At 41.8% G+C, this 21577-nt stretch overlaps 1 protein-coding gene across 1 annotated transcript in view; it reads left to right on the top strand.

Moving 5' to 3' along the window:
• The window catches only part of mtcl2 (microtubule crosslinking factor 2), a 71555-nt gene that overhangs the window by 44999 nt on the left and 4979 nt on the right, over positions 1–21577 (top strand). Inside the window, exons 5-22 of the mRNA XM_086049596.1 lie at positions 1883–1945; positions 5267–5434; positions 5606–5759; positions 6423–6963; positions 7164–7452; positions 8112–8327; positions 10301–10438; positions 12562–12666; positions 12950–13180; positions 13348–13464; positions 13546–13713; positions 14841–14990; positions 15103–15204; positions 17910–17974; positions 18055–18202; positions 18698–19258; positions 20247–20514; positions 20598–20816. Coding sequence (XP_085905722.1) covers positions 1883–1945; positions 5267–5434; positions 5606–5759; positions 6423–6963; positions 7164–7452; positions 8112–8327; positions 10301–10438; positions 12562–12666; positions 12950–13180; positions 13348–13464; positions 13546–13713; positions 14841–14990; positions 15103–15204; positions 17910–17974; positions 18055–18202; positions 18698–19258; positions 20247–20514; positions 20598–20816 — 3703 coding nt within the window. The remainder of the gene's footprint in view (positions 1–1882; positions 1946–5266; positions 5435–5605; positions 5760–6422; positions 6964–7163; positions 7453–8111; positions 8328–10300; positions 10439–12561; positions 12667–12949; positions 13181–13347; positions 13465–13545; positions 13714–14840; positions 14991–15102; positions 15205–17909; positions 17975–18054; positions 18203–18697; positions 19259–20246; positions 20515–20597; positions 20817–21577) is intronic.

The raw sequence follows: 21577 nt of genomic DNA, 5'->3' as shown, positions 1-21577 counted from the left end.
TGTGAAGATATTCATATATATTTTTTTATATGGTGAAAGATGTGCCATAGAACATTCCATATAGAATTCAAAGGTGTCCAGTCTCTTAAAGCATCCCATTAAAATGTATCATTTAATTACATTTTAAATGATGGACTAACTTCAATTAAATTTGCCATGGAAATATTACGCTTTATATGCACATACGCTCTAGTTTTTACTGCTGCCCCAAGATATGAATATTACATGATTTGCACATCCTTTGAAGATGTTCTATATATACATTGCATAATCCATTCAAGTGCATGGAAATTCCCCTTTCAAATGTTGCCACTGCTGAACAAGCAGGTATTCTTGCAGCCTCTCAAAGTTGCTATCCACAGTACCAATAGTGAGTATCGTGATCTGCATTTGCTTGAATTTCTTTTGTGTTGCACAAACTAAAAGAGCTCAGCCAACTGGACTTGATGTTTGAAAGTCCAAAACTGGTGTGTGACATTCTGTGATGCCACTCTTGTGTGGAGTAATGTGCCCTAACGCTGCTCAGCCAAAAGCCTGATCAAGTACTGTAGTTCCGACGTCAGTTCGACTCCTAGCCAGAATCGATGATTCCATTAACAGGCAGGCTTATTGATGAGCCATTTAAGAGCCATAGACTGCCAGCGCCGTGATAAATATATCGTAAAGTAGGTTTGGGGGCACAGAAGACAAGGGAAAATTTGGGGAAAGCTTTAGAAGGGAAGAACAGTGCAATGTGAAAAATGAAAAGGTCAGCATGTTGCCAAAACAACAATGAAGGGTTAAGGAGAAATGAACCTTTGGCAAGGGCAGAGAATGAGCAGCAAAGAGGGAAGGCAGGGGCTCATCAGACAAAAAAAGAAAAATGAGGCAATGCCTTAAAGGCTGAAGGTTTTTAAAGTTACACTCGTCTAACGTTTACTTGGAGCAAATCATTTGGGAAAACGCATAAGGTTGAAAAAAAAAACCTCATTTTTTTTCTGTCCTCCCCTTCCTTCCCTCCACCCATTTTTTTTCTTTTGTTGTTGTCCACTGCAGAGTAGCTTGTTTCCATGGAAACACACAGAGCCATGATAAGCTTGCTTGGCAGTGTGTGTGTGTGTGCTGGAGTGAATGCGAGATGATGATTTATGAGTGTGTATGCTGAGCAGGCTGGTGTCTCTCTTAGTTCATTAGCAACGTGAACCAGCTTTTTGCAGGATTTCATCTGGCTTTGATATGCGTTCTTTGTTGTTGTTGTTTTTAATCTTCTCTCCTCCCTCCACTTCAAACTGTATTGAAGCAGTGATCCTGAGGGAGACTGCAATACAGCTGCGGTTCCTCCTGCCTCTACGGTGTCATGTTATTGCTCCTAACAGTGTTGCCCTGGTGATAAACACCACCGTGGCGATGATTATATGCATAGCAATGACGGCAGTAGAACTGAAGGTCGGCACGGTGTGTGTTTTCGTGGCTGCGTGTTTGACTTTTAACATGAATTGAAAACACAATAAATGGCTTTTTGGTAACAGTATTTTTGAAATTATTTTTTAAAGTTTAAAATTGTTAAATTTGTTGGTTATCTTTGAGTAAAATATTCAATTTGATAAGTTACGTGGTTGAATTGGTCATTTAGTGTTTGCATGCATTGAAGCAAAGTGGGCCAGTCAACCAGATGGGGCTGCAGGGACAAAGGCACCCTGTTCTGTGTTATGCATTACCACCACCTACAGGACTGGAGTGGAACAGTATTGTATTCATTATGCAGTTCACACTATGACTTTTCAATTAAACGAGTCGGATGTACAAAAAATGCTTTGCTGAACATGTGAAAACATAAAATATAATGCTGAAAGTCTGAATATCATTTTGCCACTCTCACTAACGTGGGTCTTTGGTGTTTCAGAACTCCCAGAAGAAAAGAGGAGCGCGACCCAACAACAAGCCTGACAAGAAGCTCTCCCCACAGGTAGCATACACAAACACACACACAGTGTTCAAACACTCAATAAAATAAATGGAGCAGGAAGACAAGCTGATTTATTGGCCTGGCCTGAGAAGGCATAGAATGTCAATCAGTCATTCAAAGCCTTTATTTAACCAGAAAATAAAACCCATTGGGGCTGAGGTCTCTTTTTCAAGGGCGATCTGGCCAAGGAGGCGGAGCACAATTCACGTCATAACAATAAAACAGTTCAATTACAACCAGAAAACTGTCTGTCTGTGTGTCAACTGGTATGTGTCAAGACATTCAGCAACCTTTAGTTGAAAACAATCCAAAGAGACCAACCAGGCCACTTTGAGTCGACTCTGAAGGTCATTTCAGGACCGAGGGCCAAAAGTAAAATTGGCTTTCTCTTACTGGCCTGAGTCCACACAGATGCCACGACCAGGCGCTGAATCGGAGATTTGTGGAATTTTCAATCACAAACTTGGAGCAGATATAACAAGAAAGCTTATCGGGAATATCCTTACACTGCATATAAAAGTAGAAGTGTTGCAGCCAAGTGATGCCCAACCAACAAAAGAGGAAATATTACCAAGCCAATCCAACCTTATTTATAAAGCAATATAAGAACAACCCAGTCAACCAGAGAGCTGTCCGCAAATCCAAGAAAACACACAAATAGACAGAATCAATAAAAAGGGCACACAAGACTAAAGATGAAAAACGATAACAAAAGTCAACCCTCAAGCATTACAGTGATGTATCCTATATGCTGGGTTTGTCAAAAATCTCAGAGCTGCTTGATAGAGTGGATGAAGTTTAGCTAGCAGTGGAACAATGAAATCTATAAACAATTTCATGATAATCCGTTTGTGACAGAAAGAAGGAAAAGAAGGAGAAAAGCCTGATATTTCCCTACAAAAAAAACCAACACTGAACTTGAATTTCTTGATTAATGCATTGACATGATATTTCAAATCTAGATTGTTGTCAAGCCAGATGCCGAGATGTATTTGTTCGCCTCAACAAACCCAATATGAGTACTATCAAGGGTGGAAATTGAGGGGATAGAGACATTTGACCTCGATTGCAGTGACATTGCTTAGGTTTTCCTACCATTCATGTAATAATAATGATAGTGCTTGCTGCAAGGAAACTAAATCAGACTGAAAGTTTGAAACCACAGCCTCAAGAGAGGGAGCAAAGGAATGCAAAACTGTATCATCAGCACGAATGTGATACTGGGAGTGATTTGATTTATCACTTTATTCGTGTCATTTATATATAAAAGTAAGTGGTGGTCCTAAAATTGAACACTGTGGAATGTAATCACTTTGTAAAAGAAACTGTGGCATCAAGTAGTCGGAAAAATAGTACGGCATCATACAAAAAAACTTACATTTCGACTGGACTATTTCCCAGTAGCATGTGGATGAAAATAGCGCAGGAGGCTGCTTTTAAGTTGAAATTTGCATACCCTTGGCGTGATTAACCCTAGAACACTAATGTTAAAATTAGTAACACCATCACTAACGTTGAGTACATTTAACATGATATAATATCCCGGATAAAATACAGTTTTCATCGATTTATATAAAAGTACAACACTATATGCCAAATTGGAAGTTGGCCTCTTTAATTTCCCACTGCAGAATATCAAATTAAAACAAAATCCCCCGACGTTAGTGTTCTAGGGTGAATGAAATACTCCACAAAATATGGTGGACAAGCTGTACTGAAAATGTGCCATTTTGCCTTCATTTCAAAACAGATCAATGTTAGTTGACACGTCTTATTTCCATAGTAATCAGATCATTACCCCCAAAACTGCTACAAAAACAGCGTAAAACTTTTTATCCCAAATCCTACTAAATTCTTGTGGGAACAGATTCACATATACAGTGCACCATACTTGCAAAGTAGTTGTGTATCCTTTCATTGATTGCAGTTAAGGTCATATGAGATGATGAGTGTACTTTGCATTATACAGTGGGAATCATTGCGCTCTTGTTTTGCACCATTTTTAAGCCGACACATGAGCAAGTCCACCACGCACTGTAACACGGAAGCCGTCAAGTTCTTTATGAGGAAATGTGCATGTTTTGTCCTTCAAGTGACCCATTCTGCCCGAGCAGATGAATCAATGTCTCCTGTTTTCTTTATTGTGTTTACTGAATCACTGCCAATTTCCTGCCCTTCATCTTGTCTGTGTAGGTATTTGTGCACATTTTTGCCCAACTCATTGTTTTACATTCTTTGTATTGCGGAGATAAAACCAGCGTTTAACCGAGATACAGACTTTACATGTCAAGACTAGAAGGAGATGATCCTCTCATTGGTTGTTCTCGTAGGCTTCCTGTCCAAAGTGCGTACCATAAATGGTCGCAAATGTGCTGCCCCACTTTATCTCACTTTTATGTGTTTGGAAACGCTTCAGAGGCGGTAAAGCAAATACTCCCACTTAGTTGCCAGGGGGGTGTGGTTGAACTGGGCCACCTTGGGTAAGTACCAAGTCATATGAAAATGTTTGTCTGCACCACAGTGGTGCTTCAAAGTTCCCTTTGGTCCACTTTCCAAATTAAATTTCATCAATTATATTGGGAATAGGACTGAAATTCACATCATGATACAATTCAAGGTCCACAAAACTTGCTGTGTCGTATACATATATAGTATCTCACTGGTGTTGGGCCAAAACCCAACTATTAGCAATGCATCGTGAAAGAGAGCAAGCCATTTTCAACACTTTAGATTGGTCGAATATGTGTAAAAATAACACCCATGCGTCTGGACTGACCAAGAGTATATAAATCTTTGATGAAATGTGGTGAAATATGAAATTCACCAAAATGAATCCTAAGCCATATATATATATATATATATATATATATATATATATATATATATATATATATATATATATATATATACACATTGTATATGGCTTAGGATCTGTGCTATTTTCTTTCTTCATGTCATAACCTGCCATGAAAACATATTCATGTACAGCTGAAAATCTTCTCCAAACTGCCAAGTAAATATGCTCCAGCTCCAAAACCATTATTTCCTAAATGACCTTCACATGAACTCTTTGTAGAACTGCACTTTGTGAAAAGAATGCCATCTGTGAGTGATTTAGGTGATGTTATAGTCATCCTAATTAAAGGGAGTCTCTTAAGACTTTCAAAAGAATTGGTATAGGAATCTTTCCAAGTGTTTGTTCGATAACGAAAAAAACTGCAAGTGTTTGTTCGATAACGAAAAAAACTGCAACAAGCAGCTGTGCCACTGGGATTGAGTGCTCACTATGTTGTTTCCCTGTCTTTTATTCCATCACCACAGGAGGACAGCTCAGACCTGAAGTGTCAGCTCCACTTCGCCAAAGAGGAATCGGCCCTGATGTGCAAGAAGCTGACCAAATTGGTGAAGGACAGCGAGGCCATGAAGGAGGAGCTGGCCAAATACAGGTCCCTTTACGGGGACGTTGACGCCTCCATCACTGTAGAAGAGGTATTCATTATTGAGAGAGAGAGAGAGAGAGAGAGAGAGAGAGAGAGAGAGAGAGAGAAAGAGAGAGAGATGTTCATGTTTGAAAAAAATACAACATAACCCTTCAACAAGATCTTAAAAGGTCAGTTCATTATCTTAAAAGGTCAGTTCATTTTATTTGACTCTGGTCAGGTTGCTGACTCCCCCCACACCCGTGAGGCAGAGGTCAGAGTTCACCTGAAGCTTGTGGAAGAGGAGGCCAACCTGCTGAGTCGGCGAATTGTGGAGCTGGAGGTGGAGAACAGAGGCCTCCGAGCTGAGATGGATGATATGAAAGGGCCACAAGGTAGCGCTTTGTCCCACATTATTTTTGTCATTTCATTTATAAGCTCTTAAATTCGATTTCCAAAATGAAAGCAGCAATCATTTTTTTAAAACTGACACACGATCCATAAGTCCGTTGTTCAGAGGTCCAAACAAATAGCGTAGACACAATAAACAACAATGCTATATTGTCTTTGTAAAACATTTCATCACTTCCTGTAGCCTACTTTTTTTCATTAGAAGATTAGAGGGGAGTAATAAGTACTTATACTTAATACTTTGTACTTTATGCAGACGTTTAGTGTCAAACTGTAAATGTATTAATCTCTACTATATTCAGAAGCGAATGGGAACCGCATCCAGAATATTCTGCAGAATTGTAACAACACATCTTCTGTTTCTCCATATATTCGCAGCTAAGCTAATGGCTACCAGCAATGCTATCAACATTGAATTGAAAAAAATCATGAATACTACCACTATACTAGAACATGAATAATATATACAGTATATGATGCATTACTATATTCGTGCTATTATTAACAGAATACATTGTGGTCGTTCGTCTATCTTTATGTCCAAGTAAGAACTCTCTTTTTGAATGATATCTGATAACACCCATCTTCTAACTTGGACTATTTTGGCTCCCCCACTGTTTTGTAATATCATTCCTGCTCTTCTTTAGATGGGCCTCAAGAACTTAGTGGCGTTGGAGGTGGTCCGGGGGCAGGGCCAGTCGGTTGCGTAAGCGCTTCATCCGAAAGCGTCATGGAGCTTCAGAGACACCTCCAGTTTGTGGAGGAGGAGGCGGAGCTCCTGCGGAGGTCCCTGATCGAGATGGAAGAACAGAACAAGCTCCTGATGAATGAAATCAACCGCTATAAATCCGAACTGCCGCCACCCACGGCGCCCCTCACTGCCGGCTCTGTGACGTCTCTGTCGGAAAGGCTGCTTCGCGATGGATCGCTTCACTCCGTGCAGGAGGGAGCTGTGCTCATCAGCCCCGATGTGTCCCCCCAGGAGGAAGAACTTCGAGTAGCACGTCTTCAGATTGGAGAGCTGGGGGGGAAGGTGAAAAAGCTGCAGTACGAGAACAGAGTGCTCTTGTCCAACTTGCAGCGGTGTGACCTTGCTTCCTACCAGCCTCCGTCCTCCTCCTCATCTTTACGAGTGGCCCTAGAGACGGACGAAGAGGCTGGGGATTCGGCCGAGTGTCTCCCTACCAGGTAGTGCAAAGTGCCGTGTACTTTAAGTATTAGCAGTAGTTGCTCATCATTTTTTTGTAGCCCTTTATTGGGCAGGTTGCCGTATTATTAGTCGTTTTCACCGTTTCACCTTTCTGTAAAAAAGACAAAGACAACACGCCGAGTTCACAGTTCTCAGAAAGTACTATATTATGGAGATCCTGTCTTTCTTTTTCCATCAGTTCACCACAACGCAAAGAGCCGTTAGGGGTGGAGAACGCCCCACTGGAGAGCATTGAACAAAACAAGGTGGACAAAGCTGCCCGGCCACCGTTCGGCCTCCTTGGGCTCAAGGACCATGATGCTTTGCTCACAATGAGGGACCAGGCTCGCCTGATTTCCACGGCGATACAGCTCCTCACCGCCCCCGAGTCCAACTGCCTACCGTCCTCGCCGTCCATCTATCACAACGTTTGCAGCAACGAGGAGGCAGAATCTTGTGACCTGGAGAAAGCGCAATCTCACTGCCAGGTCCGGGTCTTTTTTTTTTTCCCTTTTAAATCCAACAGCAAAAAAAAAAAAAAAAAACATTTCCTCCAAGCAGTGCAACTGAGAATACAAAACCATAGTTACATTTTCACAGTGGTACAAAAATCACTAATCATTTCCACATCACTTTTGGCACCCTAAATTTGGGGTGGATCTAAACACTTTGCACAATTATGTGACCAAAGTAATGACACGAATAGTACTCAATAGACAACAAAGCTTATCTTTGAGTCAAATAAATAATACAAAATGCTCGATATGCTTCATTATTGTCCTTTTTATACTACAATAATAGCTTCACACTGTCATGATGTCACCGTTAATTGCCACTGTCAAATTTACCATGCCCACAGTGAAACATAAGGCCATTAAAAATGGAATCTGTAACACTTTATTTCCAGAAATATGTCTTTTGAATGGCAACATTTTGAGCTTTGCACATACATCTGTATAATTCCATCTTTTGAACCGCACTTATTAAATTAAAAAAAAAAAGGTGCACTTTTTTCACACAGAAGCATGATGAATGATTGTTTTTTTTCCTCCAGCGCCCACACGACCGGCCTCTCAGATTCTCAAGTGACATATCTGACTTGACTTGCATAACAAGTAGTGTCATTTACCGTCTGTGTTTCCAATAGATCTCCGAGCTTTCCCACTTGGCTGACAGGCCTCTGGTTGGCGCTCTGACCAGCAGGCTCCAGGCCCTGCACAGCCAGCTGCAGGTCTTTGTGGAGCGTGTCGACAGCCTGGGTAAATCCTCGCTTGGTCAGGGTCAGTCTTCCTTGACCTCATCGGTCAACGTATTATCCTGCGCCGAAGACGAGCATGATGCACTCAAGACTGCGGAAGAGAAGGTAAAACACATGACGTTCACTCCTCGTCGTCATTCGTTTTCATTCAGTTTATTTTCTTTATTTATTTTTTTAAATGTTTTTTTTTTTTTTTTTTTTTTAATTTTCTTTTTCCTGCACTCTGCTAATCCTACTTTCTGGGCTGATTTTACCATTCCCAATCCTATCGTTCTTGTACTGGATTTACTATGCATATTCAAATCTGACTCATGATCGTAATAACATTTTTTTAGGATATACCAATGTCCTAAAAAAAGGGTTTGTATGGATCAGATGTGTTGGAAAAAGTCAGAATTGAGCTGCTAATGTAAGCCTCCCTCTGTGGCCTCTGCATGCAGTTGGATCAACCTCCTAACCCAATTGTAGACACTGACTGCTGTGGGCCTCAAATGGAGCCTGGTTGTTGTTGCATGAAATTGTTTTCAGATTTATTTCATAGTCTGAATTGGGACTTTGGATTTCCATTATACCGTAATCATAGTAATATAGCATATTATATACAATTCACTTATGTACTGCATGTGGCACTTCATAAATAGACAATACCCGATTTATTTTAAAGCATCCTATTGTGAATTTAATCTGTAGCTCTTGAATGCGACTTTAAAATATATCTAAATTGAAATAGTTTTATGTGTAGGAAGTTTTTCTTTTTAAATCACATTTACAGGTGTTTCTCTATGATTACTACATATCGCTGGTGTTGGGCGAAATCCAAAACCATCACTTTTGAGGAAACTCCAAAAAACACCATGTTGAGTCATTAATATTGCATCATCAATGAGAGCAAGCAATTTTCAACAATTTAGATTGATCAATATTTTTTTTTTTAAATAATAGTATTTAATAGTAAGCAATAGTATTTAATTGTGGAAAAATATTAAATTCACTGAATTTGGACATGGGAGGTTTCGGCCCGACGCCAATTCTCTATCTACTATTTATTATCTAGTAGCATTATCGTAAAATGCATTAAGTGATGCATTCAGCTGACGATGGTAATAATAAAATCCAAATCGAGTAATCACCAGATCCATGAAAAAAAACATCATGCCATGTTTTTCTCTCTGACATCAGAACAGTACAGAAATATCCCATTTTTGTACAACTACCGGTATTTTGTTTTTATATTTATTATGTAGTATTTTCAGCCGTTTTCGAAATACAGTACCTTGGTGGGGGGGAAAATTCATACAATTTGCCTTAAATGCCCTTCAGATAAACACATTTCACCTTTTTCCCTTCAACTCACTTGTGATTTTCCAGCTATGTGAAATAATTTTTAGACTCCATTAGAGGCCAATTCTGAGTCCAAACACCCCTGCCCTCCTTTTTCTTCCCTTTTCCCCCTCTTCCTGTTGTCCTTTTCTCTGCACGGGCACCATAACACTTCGTCTTTCACCCACCATTGCCCTCTTTTTAACCCCCCCCCCTGCCCCCTCTGCCATTTTTCATGCCCTTCCCATCTTTATCACACCTCACATCTCTTTTCCCTGTCTTGTTCCAACGCTTTGTGTTGTGTCCCTCGCTCTGACCTTTCACTCGTACTCCTTCTCTTGCTGTCCTTTCTCTCCCCGTCCTTCCCCTTTCTGCTCTCTTGTCTGCTCCTCTGCGTCGATATCCTCCCCATCAGCCTTTCATTATTTCCTCTGTTTTGCTTTTCTTTTTTTTCTCCACTCTCTCCTTCTCTTCTCTGACCAAGCTCTTTTTCCTCTATATCCTTTTTTTTGTCATGTGAAAACCACCAATTGTTATTTTTGTATGCGTTTGTTGAGTATATGCAATTGTTTTTATTTCATTTTATTTTTTTGCATTTGTCCCATTGTTTTTATTTGTATTTTTTATTTATTTATTTTTTAATTTTGTGTTTTGGCTTGCTTTTCCACCTCCCCTCGCTTTTTGTTCTCCATGATTTCTTTGTTCATATGTTTGTTTTTCATTTCTTTCTTCATTGACTTGCCCACGCATGAATGCAGCAGCCTGATTGTAGGGACCAGTTGCAGCCAGGGTTCAAAGGCGAAACAGCGGCAAACGGTCATGCGGACGACGACGAGAAAAGAAAAAAGCACACTGAGCAAGCGGAGGAGGATGAGGAAGCAACACAAGATGCACCGGTAAGTAACACAACAACAAGCATCCTGTGCTAAACAGGATGCTTGTTGTTTCGGTACTTTAGCCTCTTTCACACTGCCTTTTTGCAAAATTTTTGCTTTAGAGGCATAACGGTACAGATGGTCTGACTTTCACATTGAGTGAAATAGCGCTGAACTATTTCTAGAATTCCCAGAGGCATTCCCAGGCCAGCCGGGAAAAATAGGGCTCTATTTTCACTAGGGGTGTCAAATTAGTGCATTCATTGCGATCAATTAATTACAGTCCGAGTTAAAGCGTTCATTTTTTTAATCACATTAATCTAATTTTTCATCTCTAACTTTGCTGTTTCTGCATGATGATGAGATCCGTTTTGATGTGTGGGACTTGTGTTTGAGTTGTTGCGGGTGTAAAAAACAATGGTCAATGTCACACCCTGAAGTGGACGCTCATTGGCTGTTATTGTGTTTGGTATAACCTGCTAGGCTCCTATTGTAGGTGGGAGGGCAGAGATAAGACGTGAAAATGGAGGAGCGTGGGAAAGTTGTTAGTCTGATGAATGGTAATTTTTTTTTAAAATGCCCTGACGGCACTATTGATAAAGGCAAAGTGATATGCCTTCTTTGTAAGAAGGACTTTGCTGACCAAAGAAGCAGTTCAAGCGTACCACATAAATGCAAAGTAACCATCCGCGAAAAAAACGGCCCATTGCAAAGCTCTTCGCCAAACTAAACTTGAGAACAGCCAGCGTATGAGCAAGTCTGCGACCGACGGGCTGATGAAAGTTCTTGCCAAGTGAATAGTGATAAACTGCAGGTCGATCAACATAGTTGAAGACAAGGGATTCATTGCGGTGTTTCAACCAGCGTCCAATGACCCATCATACAAACCACCGTGCAGGACTGCAGTGATGACTAAAATCAGTAAGATTTATGACGCTGAAAAGAAAAGCAAGCCTGATGTTTTGGTGGGGCATTCGGACAAATGCATTTCTATAACCACAGAACACTGGACCTCAACTCGCAAACACGGTTATTTGGGGGTGACTGCACACTTTATTGATGGTGAGTGGAACTTCAACTCATTTGGCACTGATCGTCGTGAAAACGCAAACCGGGGACTTGGGAACTCCCCCACTTGAACAAGCGCTTTAGAAAACAGATGCATAATTCATTAGTTGTACGTTAAGCCATCATAATTTATGAATGGAGTATTTGGCTAAAGTTAAATCAATGTATCATATTCTAGGAATGTGATGTTTTAAAAGCTGAGTTATCCAGATATCTTTACCCGCCAATTCAGAAGTTGACTGCCTATTGTAGCCAACAATTCAACTCGCCACATCAGAGAGAAATGCACAAATACAAGCGGCTTGACAAATTCTGAATCGCGCGGACATTTTTGTCTTTCACCCAGCTTTGATGGGTAGTCTGAAAGTGGCTTTTGATAGCAATTTATGTACATTGTACTCTCAGACACAGTACAGTACTACTTGAAATAGCGAGGGGCAAAGCCAGCAGTACCCGACTAGATCAGGCAGATGGCGCTTTCTTTTTCACTACTACATGTACTGGAAAGATGTCAAGAGGTTCAGTTCCTTTAGTGTGTGGGGAGACCAAGACAGGTGTCATGGCATGCACTTGAGTGAGTGAGCAAGAAAACATGTACCCTTGGCTTTGAGCTCATTGGTTATTTTGAGTCCACCCTGGACTAATCGCTAGCCAATGGCATGGCACATACAGATGAACAACTATTCACACTCACATTCGCACCTAAGGACAATTGAGAGTCTTCAATTACCCTAACATTCATGTTTTTGGAACGTGGGAGAAAGATGGATTACCGGGAAAAAACCCATGCAAGAGCCAAGTGCTAAAATTAGCACCTTGGGGTAGACATGCTAACTACTCATGAGTGCCGAGTAGTAGTATTTACGAATAATGCATGTGTGTAATCATAAGAGTGGCATGCCACGTTTAAAGGGATCATTATGTGTTTCTCACACTCTCCTCCACTCTTCTATTTATTCCCCAACTTTGCTTACCTGCCAACTTGTTTGCTTCTTTGTCAACCCCCATCGTGCATCATTCTTTTTTTTCCTTTCCCACCACCGCATCCAAACTCCTTCTACCCCGAACCTGTCCAGTTCAGTGATTCCAGCGCCAAGCCGTGCCAAGCAGATGGTTCCGCTCAAGCGGAGCCGGAGAAGGAGACGAAGGCGCAGAGAGAAATGACACTGAAATTCTCACAGGTCAGTCATGTGTCACACACAGGTAAATAATTCACTGAAAAACTAAAATGGCACTCAGACCTCCATCAAGATCAAATAATCCTAATATGCATCGGCATTATATGATTCGTCGTCACTGAATTTGAATCCTAATGTACATGCCTTATTGACCGAAATTCATTTTGCATGCATTTTGCAAATATGTTCTACTATTGCGAGAAATGAAGGTCAGTTAACTAGAGAATCAGATTCTTCCGAGCATGGGACACGGTCCGGTAGCTTTCCGACTCTGTCAATCCCTCAGCTCCACGATGAGCAGCAGAAGGCTCTTCTCCGCCGGGACTTCCAGCTGCAGAGTTTAGGCCTCCAGGCTCGGCTCCAGCACAAGTTATGGGGCCAAGAGAGGACACTGCTGGTGCAGGAGTCGCAGCACCTCAAACAAGCGCTGTTGCTGCTCAGCCTCAAGCTACGCTGCTTCCTCAAACACTGGAGGCTGGGCTGCAAGAAGGACACTGAGTGGAAAGACATCCTGGAGGTACAAACTTCTCCTGGCAACGCCATTACAGCGCCATTGCTCCATCGATATTAGATTTGGAAGGGAAAAAAATAGCAGATCTCTGAGCACTTTTTTCAGGCATGAGATTGTAATGTGGAGTATCAGATGAAAAGATTTACAATCCTGCTCTGTGTTTGGTCATCTAGATGAACAACCTAAAGGACCTCTACCTTTTATTGGAGGAAGATAACCTGACAAGCCCCGTGCACTTGAGCGGCAAAAAGGCCGAAGGAGACGAACAAGCGCTTGGCCCAGCAATCAAGGTTGGCGGCACATATGCATAAAACACGTGCTAACCTTTTTTTGTCAACACACACTCTCAACATGGGTTTTCCACTCTTCAGTTGAGCGCTGTGAGCAGCACTCTGGCGGACCTGAAGGTAGCGCTGCAGGACCTGAGCGGCGAGCTACGGCAGGAGCGGCAAGGCTCCCAGGAACTCACCCAGCAGTTTGCCAAGGCCAAGGCGTCATGGGAAGTGGAGAGGACCGAACTTAAAAGCCTCATCACCCAGGTGGGCAATCGGAAGTGCTAACCCTTCGAAAGGGTGTTACAAAAAAGCCGTGGGAAAAAACGCTTCAAAACGGGCTAATGTATATCTAAAAGCGGCACTATTTGGTAAAAAGAAACCCCAGTTAAAAAGAAATATCTTAAGAACATTGTAACCAGTCAGGATGGCTGATTGATACATTATTGAAGCATTGCAGTCTCAAATTACTGCTTCCAAAATGCCACTTCAAATAAATGAACACCACTTCAACAGATTATCAAAAGATGAACCTGAATCTTGCTGGGTTTTATTACAACACTCCGTTGTTGCTGTTGCTGCTGCTGTTCTTCACCCTTGCGTGTGAGCTTTAGTTGAGTAGGTAGCACAAATTGAATTTGAGCTAAATGGCGTGTAGCGAGTTGCTTCTCATAAATGGGAAAATTCGAGTTGTTCATTTAAATAGCCTCTCTTGTTTACGGGTCGGCAGTGTTTGGATGAGGTGCTTCATTAGGCAGCCTTCAACATCAACAAATATCACTCTGTCCCCACAGGGGAGAGAATCCGGGCTAAACACGCATGTCATATTCCCCGAGAGAAAGAGAGGGAAAGGGAACACCAGAGGCAGCATGACACGTTTTATGCATTAGGACTGTACAAAACAGGAAATGCATATGGTGCAGTCGCTACTTTCAGTACCCTCCTCTGGGTGGGTACCAGAAAAAAAATCGTGGCATTTTTTTTTTGTGCACTGGTAACACAGAAGGGCCTTCCCTAAACTTCAAGAAGCTAAAGTAGGCTTGTCAAGAAAGTTCGGGATTTCTTCTTCGTGATTACTGTGACGGCAACATGGAGCTCGAGTGGTTGGCATGTTTTCCTCACAGTTCTGAGGTTCGGGGTTTGACTCTCTGGCCTTGCTGGGCGGAGTTTGCATGTTCTCCCTGTGTTTGTGTTGGATTTCTCTGGCTTTCTCCCACACTCAAAAATATGTATGTTGGGTTCATAGAAGAAGATGGCTGTTTGTCTACATGTTGCCCGTGATTTGCTGGCGAGCAGTCCAGGGTGTAACCCACTTCTTGGCCAAAGAAAATGGATGGATTACCACATCTTTACAATTCTGTGATTTATTTCGTTTTTATTTATTTTTTTACTAGCTTGAGACCAAATCAGCCAAAGCAGCCTCTCTGTCCTCTGCCGACGCAATGGACCCGCCTGACCTGAAGGTGGCACTGAAGAGGGAGCGTGAGGAGCACCAGCACCTTCTGGCTGAGTCCTACGCAGCCGTGATGGACTTGACCAAACAGGTAGATGCATTGGGGTGTTACTTAGATGAACGACAGACGACTTAGAGGGCATGTCGCTCCATGATCCTTTTTAAAAAAAAAAAAAAAAAATGTTGTCTCTCTGCCATGACAGCTTCAGATCGGAGAGAGGAATTGGGGCAGGGAGAAGCTGGAGATGTTAGAGCGGTTCAGCCAGGAGCGAGCGCAGTGGGAGCAGAGGCTGAGAGAGACCAAGGTATGTGTGCGTTTGCATGTGTGTATGTGTGTGTGTAGGAAGAAAAAGTTAAAGACATGAAGGGTGAGTGCCTTGAAATGATGGAAGTGGATGGATGGCGTGCATCGGTGATAAGAGTTTCTTGGCAGTCCTTTCATCAGATGCGTTTCTGTCATGGTTCACATCAGTTCCCCGGATATATATATTTGATGATTTAGTGAAGATTCAGAAAAAGACACCATTGGAGAGTCCTTAGACTCCTGAATAAGCCTCGCATTGAGTCATTACTTCTTTCAGCTTTCATCCTTACACAGGAATTTTCAACTCGACAATTAATTAATGGTTTATAATTCTGTCAATTGTGTGAACCGATTTATTGGGAACGGTTCGGGAAAACCCCTTTTCTATTCAAGCCTACCAAAGCCCCGTGGATGTACACTAGGAATACCGAGAGGCTGCACCGTTAAAACTCACGGGTCAGCTGCATCAGTTTAATGTAATGTTTGTAATGTATTTCATTTTCAGTGATCTTAACGGCACACCTTGATTGGCTTGCTCGCAAAGAAAAGCGACTTGAAAAACGGTTGCCAAGTTGCAGACTTGTATTCCTGCCAATCCTGCTGTCCTTGACACAAGTTTAGGTGCTGAGCACTCAATAGAAATAAAGTAGTGTGACTCAAAACCTTTAAGTTTGACAACAAAAGATTTCACCTCTAATTTCAAGGCATTTACATTTGGATGGGAAACACGATTCAATCGAATAATTCATGTGTGCAAAAGAATGGGTGCATGTGCCTTACAGGTGTGTTTTGCTTCCAAGGTGTGTCCCGTTGCCGTCATTGCTCAAACAATACGTTTTGATGATGTGTCGATTTAAGCAGGTGAAAAATGAATCCGAAAGAAAGAAAGAGCGAAACCGCTGGTGTGTTAAGCAAGGTCGGAAAGGTAGAGGAAAACAGCAGCCGTTGAAGCCAAAAACATTTTGAGAGCTAATGAAGCCCCCAAAGCAATTGTTCATGACATCAGCCATAACCCCCAGAAGGCAGTTGTGAAAATATCACAATATCTAATTTGCAGTAGACTTGCTAAGCACGAGTACAGATTCTACACCAAGCCAGGCTAGAATTTGAAAATGTCAATATCACCTTTGAGAAACCCACATCATCGTCTTATTCATTATCAATTTGTGCACGGAACTTATTTAACACCTTGCAAGCTTTATCGTATGAAGATTCTTGATAACCCTTCAGGTTATCAATGATTTTCAACCATTGTGCTGTGAGAGATCGTCAGCTGTGCTGCGGGAAATTATCCAACGTCAGTTATGTGGACAAAAATACATAATTTTCTAATTTTGCGGGGGGTAATTATTTCATTCATAATGCCAAAAAAGTATAGCAACCGGGAAGAACAATTAAATGCTCTTCCACTAGAGTTAAACCTGTATATCCACTTTTTGTGAATCGTTGTGCTAAGTGGTGTGCCGTGAATTTTTTTCCGATGTGAAATATGTGCCTTCGCTCAATAAAGGTTGAGAAACACTGCTTTATGCACACTATGTCCGAAAAAAGCAGGGACCTTTCTACATATGGTTTGGGATTACAAACCTGTGGCCAATTTTGGGCAGCAGGTTGCTTCGGAATTATCATGAATACTATCACAGACTATCCCATTAAAGCGTAAGTCAACGAAAACATTTTTTTCAAGAATATGTTCTATGCAAGCCCACGAGTTGAAACAGGGCCTTCTGATAAATATTGCGTTTGTGGAATAAATGTTAATCCACACGTTTTTAGCCATCTCTGGGGGCGGCCATTTTGTCTTCTGTCGACTGAAAATGACATGACAACATCACGGCTCAGATTCAGACAACAGGTCAACCGTGATTGGTCGTTGTGAGCAGTTGTGATGTCATTTTCAGTCGACAAAAGACAAAATGGCCGCCCCCAGAGATGGCTAAAAACGTGTGCATTTTGCTGCTTAACTTATATTTCACAAACGCAAAATTAATCAGAATGCAGTGTTTCAACTAGTGGGATTGCTGGGAACATATTATTGAAAAAAATATGTTTGTCTTGACTTCCGCTTTAAGTCCTCAAATGTTTATTTTAAATATTATTAAATCACAATGTAAAAACGATGGTTATTGGCTGGTCTCACATGTAGCAGCAAAAAAATAATCATTTGTACAGTGCGATGAAAGCCTACACATACACTTTGTATTTCTCATTGGTATTTAACTTTTCTTGATATTGTTTATCTATGGCCCAGCTCCATAATGCAAAACAGAAAAAAAAATCCTTATGGACTCTGGCAGCTGAGCAAATTAGAACCAAACTTGGAAGAGGTCTTTACATTAACATGATTTGCTGCAAATTGCATGTCTTTATTTATTTATTTACTATATTTACAGTAATTGTTGAGTTCCAAGGGGTGGTTTGCGGGGGGATTATGTGCATATGTAATATATTGTTGATGTTTGTTTATATATGTGTATTTCACCGATCATAAAAGAGGGAAAAAATTTGCTCATGACAAAAAAAGTATAGAGGGTGCCCATGTGTAGGGATACAAGAGTACAAATATTGTACAAATAACTGCTTCCCAAAAGGTGTACACAGTTATGGAGCTCATTTAAATATTCATTCTTCCAGTTTCTGCTGATTTTGGATTAGAGGAGGGGTACACCGTAAACGGGTTGCCTGTCTTTTATTCTATCTCCACAGTCAAAGTCTTCAGGCGCTGAGTCCTCTGCAGACACGCTTGTCACCAACGGAACAGGAACACCAAGGTAAACACGCGGCAGTATCAATACGCCGAGAGAGTTTATGAGCAATATATATTTGAATCACAATCTGGTTTTATGTAAAGGACCAAATCCGCACCAGACCTCGATGGCCCAGAGTTTCGGACTACAGCTGACCTGAGGGGCTTGATCCACTTCGAAGCCGCACCTCCCTTGATTTGTCCACAGCTGAGTGACTCCAACAAGAAGAATTGGACCTGTCTGACTGATGAGGTTCATAATAACACCATTTTTGTGTATATGTGAATAATAAATCAATCTGAGGCATGGGGCTTCCACATCTGCAGGTTGCTTTCTCTGTTGATGGGGTTTATAAACAAAATGAGCTAAAAGGCTCGAACCAGTGAAATGTTAACACCAAATGGGTGAGGATGACTTCATCGGATGTGAATAAAACTTGAACATTTTGAAATGAACCTGTTACATGATGAATCTAAAAAGAAGCCTGTTTTTCTGTTGCTTTACTTGTCAGTTCAGTTTGTTGAAAATACCCCCAGTCTCTTTCAGCGGTACAAACGGTCCATTTGTCACAATTTGGCGCATGTAAACCCAGTTGAGATCTTCTTTGGGGTCGCTTGATCTAAAGTAGACCAGAAAGAGAGCACTTTGAGCAGATTAGCTCATTAAAAAATATATTGTGGTATGTGAATTGAAGGATGCAAGTGTGGAGGTCTTTCTAATCACTTTCTCTGATATGGATCTTCTCAGACTCCAGATGTCGGGGAAAGCTGTAAAACGTGGGATGGCCCCAGCGCTAGTGTCTCCTGCGGCAACTTAGTGGGGTCACAGCTGGATCTGGAATCCATCCAGCGGAGCCACACAGCCCCAGAAAGCACCGGAATCCGGATGTACTACAGCCCCCCCGCCGTCCGACGCAAAGAACACCAACGGAATAAGCGTGAGGCCAACGAGATGCGCGGGAACCCCAACGGGAGCTCTGCCCTCGGGCTGAGCGTCTCCGAGGCAGGCCCGGCTGAGCTCCAGCAGCCCTCGTCCTGCTTTTCGTCATCGTACGAGCAGTGGCTGAGCTCGCTGTCCAAGCAGCATCGAGAGCTGCTGGAGAGCAGGAGCGCTTCGGCTTCTGTCACCGCTTTGGCCAGCAATGGCTCGGCTAACGGCGCGGTTGACGGGATGACCTCATCTGCCTTCCACGACTTGGAAATAGGGGAGATTTCAGCAAACTTGAGCGATGACATGAAAGAGATGACCAACTGTGTGCGCCAAGCCATTCGCTCCTCATCTCTGGAGAGGAAGTCTGGCAAGGAACATGTAAGTCAACTCATTGGTACCCTATTTAAATACTACCTAGGCGTGTTTTTAAAGCATTTCTGACACTTACTGTACATTTTAAGGTTTCTAAACATACGTCATACAAACACATTCAACATATTGAGAAAGATCAAAAAGAGCAATGGATAAGACAAAAATATTGCACAAAACAGTGTACTTACTCCTCTATGCTTACAGTCAAAAAATCGTTTTTTTCCAAACTAACAGACTTAATTTATCATCTCACAATACATCAATAATCATGCTTGATGAAGATGCACATTATAAAATGAACCCATAGCCAGTGCTTTCTGTTGGTGTAAAATTCACGACAGGAGAGGAGTGAGACATTCAATAATCCCTAATCTCGTCATCAAAAAGTAGGCTGATCTTCAAACATTTCCTGTTTTCTCTTATTCGTTCAAGTTTTGTTTGCTGCCACCTAGTGGACAAAAGTGAAAGTAAATCCTGCACACGTTCAACACGAATACTACAATATGTACCATAAGTGCCCTTTATAAGACTAGTTTGTTGAGCAATATTCTCTTTCATTGTTTTATGTAAATAAAAAAATATTGATCCATTCTATACAAGTGATCAGACTAGAGATGTAACAATTGATCGATTGATCAGGAAATAATCAAATTTCAGCATCTCAGCAGTAAATATTCTCAGATTTCTGTAGCCCTCTATGAAAGCAGAATTATTATCTTTGTGTTGAATCAAAATAAAAATAAAACATCACCAGTTACTGAACCGTAATTACGTGACAATATATGACAATTTCAATTGTGGCCTATTTTTTAATATAAGAATGGCAATTAAAAATTATTGAAATCTATTCATTTATTATTAAACAAAATAATTGACAGAATAATCAATTATCAAAAAATCATTAGGGGCAGCCTTAGATCAGACAATTCTAATGACAAATAAAACGGGATTAAGATTTTCAAATCCCATTTTACTTTTTGCCTTCCTTTTGCAGGCGGTGGGCATGTCCACCAGGTCCACGCAAACAGCTGCACAATGCGTCAGCATCGGGCTTCAAACTGACAACCTCACCGGCAGCAGGGGCGCAGGTTTGCACGCCAAAGCCTGGTCACCCCGGCCCTCGTCTACAACCACTTCCCCGCTAGCGTCAGCCCGAACGAGGCAAATATCAACGTCTCTGGACAAAGTTCACAGCCGAATCGACAGACCCTGTTGCTCACCCAAGTTTGGATCCCCGAAGCTCCAGCGCCGCGTGTCCTCGGGTACGCGTAGTAGACCGTTGTCATGATTCCTGTGGTTATCAACTTTAAAAAAAAAGTGCGATCCATCTTGTTTTCATCTTCAGGCTCCACCTCCAGACTGGATGGGACTCCTACGTCTCGAGAGCGCAGCCTGTGGAGCCTCCAGCAGAGAGCCGTCGGTGGGGGTGGAGGCTCGGCCTGGGCCCGCTCAACCACCACCAGGGACAGCCCCGTGCTGAGCGGACTCACCGACGGCCTCTCCAGCCTCTTCAGCGTGGTGGAACATTCGGGAAGCACTGAGACACTCTGGAGGGGGGACGCAGGTCAGCTACACCTTTTGGACTCCAAACACAGTGATATGCATAAGCAATTGCTCTAAAAAGAAAGTTGTGTTCCACAAGGATGTGTTGTGAGAGCTCGTACGCTCTTCATCCATGACTTACAAACTACAAATAATTCATCTAATTAAATAGACGGAAAAAGAGTGCGGACCTCTGCCAAGGCCAAATGATACTTTTGTACCAAATTGTACATCTTGTCTTTTTTTTTTTTTTTTTTTTTTTTTTTTTTTTATCAAATCCTGCTCACAGGTAAAATTTTAAATGTAACCACTCTTGGCGGAGGTAAAAAAAATGTCGTTCAAGAACAATCTAACCAAAAGGAAGAGAAGAATAGAGTCAAGTCCAGTCAAATTTATCTATGTAGCCCTTAATCACAGGAAATTCTCAAAGGGCTTCACATGCCCATAGCTGACAACATCTCAACGACATCTGCTGAGGAGGGCAAAAAAAACTCAAATAAAACCATCTGGGGAAAAATAAGAAACCTTGAGAAGGGACCACAGATGAGGGAATCCCCCTTCCAGGATGATCAGGCTGCAATGGATGCCGAGTGGGCAACATTGAACACATATTATGATACTATACAGTGTTAGTTAAAATAACGTGAAAGTTAATCAAATGAAGTGCTTGCAGGTAGATGAGTTCGGTGAAGTGGGTCCCTGCCCAGTCGGCATAGCGGCGCCTCCGAGGATGTGGTCGACCTCCGATCTTGTAGCGGTCAGTTGCTGTGGGACGGAAAAAAT

The sequence above is a fragment of the Filicampus tigris genome, chromosome 1 (genome assembly GCF_054856515.1).
Source record: "Filicampus tigris isolate MCC_2025a chromosome 1, RoL_Ftig_1.0, whole genome shotgun sequence".
In the NCBI taxonomy this organism is placed as follows: Eukaryota; Metazoa; Chordata; class Actinopteri; order Syngnathiformes; family Syngnathidae; genus Filicampus; species Filicampus tigris.
This window is presented reverse-complemented; position numbering and strand designations above follow the sequence as displayed.